Source organism: Corvus brachyrhynchos, unplaced genomic scaffold, assembly GCF_000691975.1.
Source record: "Corvus brachyrhynchos isolate BGI_N302 unplaced genomic scaffold, ASM69197v1 scaffold10, whole genome shotgun sequence".
NCBI classification, from domain to species: domain Eukaryota; kingdom Metazoa; phylum Chordata; class Aves; order Passeriformes; family Corvidae; genus Corvus; species Corvus brachyrhynchos.
Genome location: NW_008236180.1, coordinates 2,798,362 through 2,807,546, shown reverse-complemented (window position 1 = coordinate 2,807,546; position 9,185 = coordinate 2,798,362). Strand labels below are relative to the sequence as shown.

The 9,185-nt window shown below is 53.0% G+C and overlaps 2 protein-coding genes across 2 annotated transcripts in view; both read right to left on the bottom strand.

Annotated features, from left to right (window-relative positions):
* The window catches only part of VSTM2L (V-set and transmembrane domain containing 2 like), a gene marked incomplete at its 3' end in the record, with an annotated part of 20,039 nt that extends 12,617 nt beyond the window's left edge, over positions 1-7,422 (bottom strand). The window contains exon 1 of the mRNA XM_017735588.1: positions 7,337-7,422. Coding sequence (XP_017591077.1) covers positions 7,337-7,422 — 86 coding nt within the window. The remainder of the gene's footprint in view (positions 1-7,336) is intronic.
* Positions 7,423-7,697: 275 nt separating this feature from the next.
* CTNNBL1 (catenin beta like 1) overlaps positions 7,698-9,185 on the bottom strand; it is a 49,394-nt gene continuing 47,906 nt past the window's right edge. The window contains exon 17 of the mRNA XM_017735579.1: positions 7,698-7,947. Within this exon, the coding sequence (XP_017591068.1) occupies positions 7,859-7,947 (89 nt within the window). The 3' untranslated portion in view covers positions 7,698-7,858. The remainder of the gene's footprint in view (positions 7,948-9,185) is intronic.

Below are 9,185 nucleotides of genomic sequence, written 5' to 3'. Positions count from 1 at the left end.
ACCGCTCAGCCCAGTGTGATCCAGGTCAGCTCAGCACGGCCCCAGCGCCTGCAGATGCAGTGCCGGAGGGGCAGTGCCCGGCAGGTGCGGTGCCCGGAGCTCCGGCTTCACTGACAAGGGCCAGGGCCCATCTGGGGGCAGTTTGAGGGGTTTTAGAAACGTTACGGGAAGAGAAAGGACGCGTGTCCCCACATGTATCCCGATCGCTGTCCTAGACTGTGCAAGATTTGTCTCAAAACGAAAAACCTGGAGCTGGGGTGGGTAGCAAGCTCACATGCATCCTGAGAGCCCGGCTGGAGTGTGGCTGGTAGCACCAGAGAGAGGTGGAACGGGCACCCTGCTCCTGCCACGAGCAGGATTCCAAGGAATGGGTAAGATCCCGATGTCCCTTTGGGTGCACAAATCCTAAGGCCAAACCCACCGACAGCACCAGCACTTGAGCTGCACCTCACAGTGGGTCACAGCATCAGCACCTGTGCAATTCATACACCTCTTCTGAAAAGCCTAAAATTCACCAAGGGGCCTGGGGGTGCCAAATTCCTGTCCTAAACACTGGTCTTAGCACCAGGGGAGGCACAGAGCAGACGTCACTCACACGAGAGTATCTGTATGCAACAGAGCAATCAAAAGGATATTATTTTCTCTCTAGATAAACAGAAAAAATCAGATTATTTCAGGTGTTTTCTGCTATGAGATGACAGATGTTGGCTACAAAGAGATTTTTTAAAATTGGATTTGAAAATACTGTCTTTCCTCACCCTTCCTTTGGCAGGGCTCCAGAAGAAGGAGTGGGGGTATTCTTCCCATTCCTCTCCAGCAAGGCAGGTCCCTGGCCAGGAGCTGTGCTGCCTCGTACCTGCGTTACTAATCAATAATTAAAAAAAAAAAAAAAAAGTTGTACCTGCTGCAGCATTCACTGCATGTCAGAATAAAGCCTGGCTCAGAGCAGAGCATTGATCTCTGCCCAAGTTCATTACTCCCTCTGGAGATAAAAGCTGAGGGAAGGAGGGAGCAGCGGTGACAGACAAATGGGTGTCACGGCCATGCCCGGCTGCATTCAGAAGTTCCCATGGCTGGTTGGAATCAGAGGGTCCTGCTCCGGGGTGGCAACAGCAGCAGTGGCAAAGAGTCCTGAGGTAAAGCTGCCGGGAGCTGCTGAGCAAACACAGCTGTGTCAGGGAGCAGCTCTGGGCTGGATCCTGACAAAGCAAAAGCGTCGGATCTCCCAGAGGCACATGTGGAGGCAGAACCCACCCACTGAAACAGGGAGATTCATGCACCAAAGGATGGGGTTCATGAACCTCTGAAATCGGGGGTTCTTACACTGAAAGACAAAGTTCATGTACTGAAAGACAGGGTTCATGGACAGGGTCAAGTGCAACAGAAGCAGCAAAGGCCAAGCACTCGTGTGCCCCACATTTTGGGTGATTGGCCCAGTCTTGTGGCTGCTGTCTGGCCCAGGGTCCATCCTCTGCCACTGGCTAGCAAGGAAATAAAAACAAACCCACACTGAAGTGGCAGCTACAGACTGTGGTCTCCCAGACTTGGCACCCCACTTTGAGAGGCACCCACCACAGGCATAGCCAGAGCAGGAGCTGGCAATGTCACCCAGTGGAAACTGCACATCCCAGGCATGGGCAGGGATTCCTGGCTCAAATCCAGCTCCTGCACCCTGACATGAGGGCAGCACAGCCCCCACTGGAGGCCGAGGCCCTGCAGCTGCACCTTGAGGGCTGAAACTTGCCTGTGCACCATCAGAGATATTTAAATCATGCCAGGAGGAAGCAAAGAGCATAAATTCCTCCTGAAGCTGGGAACACCTCCAGAGGCAGAGCCTGAATTAAGCCCCATTTCCAGAAGATTTTCTGCCATCACAGTGGATGAAAAACGGGTACTGGGGCCGTGCAGGGCCTGGAAGAGAGGGAAGTGCCCGTGCCCACGTCTTAAGTGTGCTAGGAAGGTTTGGTTCTCCTCCTCAATTTTAATCCATCAGTGAAGAGGCCTCGGGCAGGTGCTACCTGTGGGTGCAGCCATGTGGCCCCAAAGAACCCCTGTGTGTCTGACAGGGGTATGAGGGAGGTCACTCACACACAGAGGCAAGAGCAGAGCCAGCGGCTCCCGGAGCAGAGCCGGCACCTGCCGCCTGATAAGGTCCCTTATCTGCTCATTCGTTACTGCTCTGAACAGCCGGCGCCTCCCTCACAGGGCTTCTCTTTCAGCAGAACGGGCCCAGGGACTCGCTCTCGAGGATGAAACACTCCTTATCTCCAGGTTCCTGCCCACTGCTCAGTTCTGCTCAGGGGGCACTCACCAGATGGAGGAATCCAGCGGGCACTTCCATGCAGTGAAACCACAAAGATCCCAGTGGTACCGCATCCACGGTGATCATGGCTCGTGCTCCCACAAGGTTTGCAGGTGAATTCCCTGGGACACCTGTCCACTGGGCAAAGGCAACCTGCAACGCTGGAGGGTGCAGTGGAGCTCGGAGAGCTAGATGAGGTTGGAAGGGAATGGGAGTCAGCCAGATCAGCAGCACCTCATGAGGCATCAGCCTCAGGGGGACCCCAGAGCCTGAGGGGCACAGAGAACATCCCCAGGGACACAGCTCCAACCTGGAGCTGCCCAAGGACACCCAGAATGAAAGCAAGAGCATTGGTCCTTCCTGCTGGCTCCCGAGTGCTGCTCATGCTCATTCCAATGCCAACACCCCATGTTCCCTTTTGACAGCAAAAGCTGCCCAGCAACTGGAAGAAAAAAAAGCTGAAACCCCAAACCCCAGAGCTGCTGAAGCACTAGGGTCTGCCTCATGCATTGTTTTGAAATTCACCTCTTTAAGGGTTCATGTGGGGGCACCCCGAGGCTCAGCACTGAGCTCTCCTGAGGTCCAGGAGCCAATGCTCGAATCTGCGTCTGCCTGGGAGAGTGAATTGGGTTGTTCATCTCTCTGACGGGCAGAATAAACACCCTCCACATTGATACTGAGCTCATTTCTGATACTTGTTTAGAGACTTGACAATTCCTGTATAAAAGGATTTCCTTCCACAGCTGAAGTTTGACATTCCTGCATTATTAGATTATTTGCAAAGGTCTGTGTGCGCTGCAGGAAAACAATGCTCCCGCCAGGCAACATTAGAGCCTGCTCCTCCACAAATCATCCCGGGCGCAGCCAGCCATGGAGGCAGCGCATGTCGGGAGCCCCTGGTGCAGGGAGCAGCCGGGGAGGCGGCGAGTGGGAGCTCAGGTGAGCAAACACAACCCACCCACCCACACTACGGCAGCCACAACAGCATTGAAAATAACAGACCGAGCAGGAGAAGGGTTTTGGGTAAAGGGAACCCTGCTCCAGACACCACCAGCACCATGGGCTCCTTGTGCCACTGCCAGCACAGCCCTTCCCAGCGGCATAACCCGGGTGGGAGAGCAGTGAGGGCATTTCTGGGCAGGGACATGTGGTGTCTTCGTCCCCCCTGCCTGGTTTGGAATGGTCACAGCCCTGTGTCCCTGGCCCCCTACCCTGGGGAGCCCTGGGAGTCCCAGCACGATGTGGGAAAGGCAGCAGGAACTCCCCCCAGCATGTGGGGCTTTGGGACTCAAAGGCCTCTGCCCAGAGCAGCCCTCGCACAGGGAAGTCTCCAAAGCATAAAATTCAGAAGAAAATTACTTGAGAAGAACTATTTCTTCAGAGAACTCAAGCCTGTTTCCACACCATTAACTCCTTCCTCTGCAGAACCCACTGCCAGGTTCCCGATGGAGAGGAGCAACATCACAGGTGTCTGTCACTATGGAACAGTTCCCTCCTTCCAAACCATTAAGCACCAAAAAATTAAATGTAAAAAACCAACCAAACAAAAAAATACCACAAACCAACCAGCCCTTCCCCCTCCAAATAATTTCCTGCCCCAGGAGAAAAGCTTTCCCTGAGAGCAAGGCCTTAAAAGAAAAAAAAAGTATTAAAAAGAAAATCAATAGTGTAAGTGACTTATTTTGCAGCTGATGGTTTGTCCCCAGTGCTGACAGCCTCTCACTGTATTTAGCACAGCCTCAGTCCCTCCACTGGGATATCAGGAGATGTTCCTCAGCCATGATTTACACTCATTTCTCCCCGTTTAGGGAGGCTCAGCCGGGAGCAGAGCTGAAGATGAATTTGGACACACAGTGAGGACGGTCGGTGCCTGTCTCCTGTGGCCAGGGTTGAAGTGCCATCAGCTCCCGCCACTCCCAGCAGGAGGAAACCAGTGCTCCCACCCTCCCTGATACTGCCAGCACTGCCACCCCCTGCACGGATGGTGTCACCATCCCTCTCCCTCCCTGTCCCCACACCTGCTTCCCCAGGACTCACCCCAGGATTCCCCCAGCCCCAGCCAAACCCAGCCTGGCCTCAGCCCAACCAAACCCCACTGGGGCAAGCGCCTCCATGGAGCAGAGGAATTTGATGACCCCACAGACTGAGAACAGCATCTGCCTCATCCCTTGCTGCTTTCCTGCTTTAAAACCCTGCACTGGTGCTCAGCAGCCTCATGCAGCTGGTACCGAACCTGGATCAGTGCCCTGGCAAAGTCCAGATGTCTGGGTGATGGGCTCATCCCTGCCTGCAGTGGCCACTGCCCACAGCTCCTCTCAGCCTGGGGCAGCCTTGGGCATTCCCAGGGGTCAGACCTCCCACCACTGCATCCCAGGATCCTGCTGCAGAGGGAAGCGTGAAGCACCCCAGGTGCTCTGCTGAAGAACACCCTCCCAGCTCCTTTCTCCTGGAGGGCAAGTTTCCTGCTTCCCATCACCAGAGTGCCTCATCCATCATGTTCCCTCTAATTACCTTCTCATTTACCTCTTTAGTCAAATCTATTTACAGTCAGAGACAAGAAAACACAGCCCAGGGAGGGGTGCGATGGAGAGGGGTCTCTGTCCCTGCATGTTCCACTGCCCTGGGCAGAGGCTGTCCCGGTACCCTGAGAGCAGAGGGGGCACGGGAGTGTGGCTCAACATGCTCAGGGCTCACAGAGGAGCCAATGCCACCAGGCTCCTGTCACCCAGTCCCTGCCATCACTCCCAGCAGCCCAGAGTCCCACAGGTGCTGCATGTGGGCTGTGCCACTCCCACACCCCTTCCCAAAACCCACACTTAGCTCAAAAGCCAACAGTGATGCTGCTGTTCCACGGCCACAGAACCAGCAGGGTTAAACCAGGACACAGTTTCCCCTGTCTGCAGCCTATGGATGCTTCCTCAAGGAAATCTGTTATTAGCTCCACCTTTTAATCCTCCCTCAATTACAATAACATCATTCTCCACAACTGCCAAGACTCGGGGTGCCCATCCTCACATCTCCAAGGCTTTTCTGTGCTGCTCAGTATGACAGCACAGAGCTGGCCAGAAGCAGCACATTAAGCTGAGTAATTACCTTAATTAATAACAGTGGGCCCAGATGGGCCCCCAGCCCATCCCAAGGATCAAGCCAGAGGATCCAGTGTTTCCCAGCAGTGGGACACGGGGCTGGGGTGCGGGTGCATGGCAGGGCCTGGTGTGATCATGAGGATCACAATTGACTGGGCTCCTTTGGAGCAGTGGGGTTCCTCCCTCTGAAAGAGCTCGGAAATTAGAAGAGAATAATTCATCATCCACCTTGTAAAAGCCTGACTTGCAGGAACCATCTCTGGGCAAATTCCTCAGCAACATCTGGAGCACCCTCATCCATCACAGGGACAGTGGCTGGGCTGGGTGGGATGCACACTGCCATTTCCTAATCCCACAAATTCCTCCTTCAGCTGGGGAAGACAAAAATACTCATGGCAAGGTGTTCCTGGCTCCCCAGGTGCAGCACCATGGCCCCGAGAACTGTGAGGGACACTGCAGTGGCAGCACCACGTTCCACGCCCTGCAGAGGGAACACCACCTCACAGGATGTTGCTGAGGCCCAGGCCCCATCACCAGCTGTGCCTGTTCCTTCTCCCGATCCAGGACAGCAGACTGCTGGCAGCTGGAGCAGTGCCAGGACCCTTCCCTGCTCCTCAGGGAGTCCAGGGAACCCACCCACACCACCACGCTTTTGTTTCCTCCAGCCCGTGTCCCTTGCTGCGAGTGCTTCCAATGGAGTTCACTGGCACAACCCACTGGGGCAGTGACCGACGTTTCACTCCCAGCAGATGCTGCAGGAGGTTTTCCCCATCCGAGAGGAGTCAGCTTGGAGCAGGGATCATGCACTGCACACCCACACCAGCTCACGAGCTGTGCATGAAAACGATCACATGTACACACACACGTGTGGCAAACACAGTGAAATCAGGTTTAAAATGTACACTCAGATTTCTAAACATACCTTGCCCTTAGGCAGTTTATTGCAGTTTTCTCAAGAATTTCCCTACCCTTTTCTCCCCCAGATACATGGCCCCACTTCTCAGCTGAAGCTGTTCCACATTCACTACATCCCCTTTCTGCTCTGTCTCAAACCCCTCCCTTTCTCCTCAGCTCCTCCAACACAAGTGCAGTGAGGGAACAGCCAGTCCCCTTCCAGGGAAAACCAGAGACCAGCTCTGACCACAATTCCTGGTATGGAAAGGGAATGATTCCCAGACTCAAGTAAAAACCTAGCCACACCTAAAAGCTAAAGGAAAAACTACCTTTAAGGAAGCAGCTTGAAAACAGAAGAAAGACATGAGGAATGTAACAAGTTCTGCACAAAACTGCTGCTGAAGCCACGACTTCCATGCTGATCCCCTGAACACCAGCGTTCAATAGCGCCAGGCCAGCAGTGTCTGTGCACTCAGGATTGAAGGAAGCCTTTAAGCTTCCCTGACAATGCATTTTTCTTGGAGATAAAAAATGAATGCTGCCAGCATGCAAATCTCTCTAAATTAGGCACGGCCCAGCTTGCGGGAGCCACGATGGTTTGTGATGACAGTCATTAACTCTAGCAGCATAAAAGAGGATGCAGGAAAATATCCTCTGCTACCTCCTATCCCAGTTGGGAGGCCCGGCTCAGGGAAGTGCCAGAGTCTGGCACAATGACACCCAAAACCACACTGTGGTGCAGAGGGTGATGAGAATGAGCTGTGGACCCTACCCCTGAGGCAGGCAGGGCTCTCCCTCTCCTCTGGGGACTCACTGCTGCTCCAAGAGCTAAGCTCCCTGTCTAGGAACCACAACACTGGTTTTCTACTGAACAACCACAGCCAGACCCAAAGCTGACTACGAAAGGAAGGCGATGAAATTTGGGCATGTCACCGCTTACCTCCCCTCACTCTTAGTTCTGGGTAAAACCCCAACAGACTCATTCCCTCTTTGCCCTCTTCAGCAGGGAACAGTGACCAGCCTGTGCCAGAACCTACTTTCAATTCCCACTCACCTTCGGGAAGATTTACCAGGAATGGCTGATGTGGCCGATTCCTGGATCTCTTCTGCCACTGAAGAAGGGATGAACTGGACACACATCACCACCTCAGCCTCCCAGGTTCCCGTCAGAGCAAGGGTTGTACATTTTCGTTAACTGATCAGGCTGGAGTAACTTGCAAACAGTCTCTCGAGCCATCCAGGCTTCCTCTCTGCCCTCCCTGCCATGCATACATTTGTATTGTTTCACACTGATCCTTGGCAGCTTGATTTAGGGAGAAAAAGGAAAGAAAGAGAGGAACTTCATTCTGGCTTTGTGCTGGGTATGCAGCTGCAGCCCCATTCCCAGAACACTGCTCAAATAACAAACCAGGAACTAAAAAAAAGCAAACTATCTTTAATATCTCCCAAATCCCATTTAGAAGCAGTTTCATAGAAACATCACTTTCATCGTGCAATAGAGGCTGGAGGAGGGGCAGAAGGAGGGAGAAGTGGTGCCACGTCCTTGTGGGCAGACACAGAGGTGTCTCCCAGCTCCTCAGAAATTCTCCAGCAGATCCAGGATCCTCTTCTGCTCGCTCTCCCGAAACTCCTGGTTCTTCCCGTCCCCGATGTTCTCTGCGTACTCTGCAGGGAGGGAGCAGAGGGACACAGGCTCTGAGTGCAACAGGAACAAACCAAGGGCAACAACTGCAGACACCACAGCACAGTCTACACCCACAGCCACAGCACACAGCCAAATGGGAATTAATGCAAGCATTGATGGTTTTCCTGCCCATCCTCAGGGTTAAAGCTTTGCATAACAAACACCTACTGACACTCACTAAAGCTTTTGTGGCAGATGGAGGCAGAGAACTCCCTGCTCTGGTCCAAGCAGACACCAGCACCCAGGAGCATCCATTCCCTGGCATGGGAATCATGGCATTATGTCCAAGAAATGCAAACAGTACCATAAATCACTGCAAATCACTGGCTTCCTAGGTCCCTTTGGACACTGAGTGTCATCAGGGAAGGTCAGGCCGGGTCTGTGACAACTGTTAATCATTCCCAGCCCTGGGTTTAACCTCCTGCTGTCCAAGCATCCTGAATGAGGATTTTTGTCGAGGAGACCCCAATTCCTCCATCTACCACTGCTTTTAACCACACAGAAGAAAAGCCACCAGTTCAGATTTAACTACAAACCAAACTCCTTGTCATCAGGCAGAGGACACCACACCCTGACCATGGTCTTGCCCATCCATGCACATGGCCAAACACCACGGAACTAAACATTCCCTCTGTAGCTCTCCTTCCTGACATTCATTTGGAGCTGGCAGCTCTCATCCCCTACCAGCTCCCTCCTTCCTGTCACCAGAACCTGCATTTTCAAAGACGGTTTAAAAAGAAAAAATGAAAAGCAGGTTCTGAGCTGCGGAAGCAAGAAGCTGAACAAATCTGAGGAAATCAGGAGCGGGCTGATGGCTAAGACAGCGCTTCCCTGCCTCCGCCTGCTTGCATTCTTTTCCTTCTTCCAAACAAACAGAACAGCTTGTATTCAGCACTGAATGGTAAGTTGCTGTAGAAAGTTTGCTTTAATATTTATACGTTTAGCACTGCTACACGCTCTGAGCTCCATCAAAGACTTCGTTACAGGAGCACTGAAAGCACTGAGGACATGCAGAAGTTAGCTGATGTGGGAGTCTTCCCTCCTGTGTGCACTCTCTCTCTCTCTCTCTCCATGTAAAAGCAGTAAGCTCTTTGTCAGGCTTCTGGGAAAAATATTTTTAATATTTATAAACCGCTCCAGTACCTGTAACACGAGCAGGTGGTAACAGTGAGGTTTGCTGCAGGTGAACCTGAGCTGCCCACTGTCCCAGCAAAGGGAC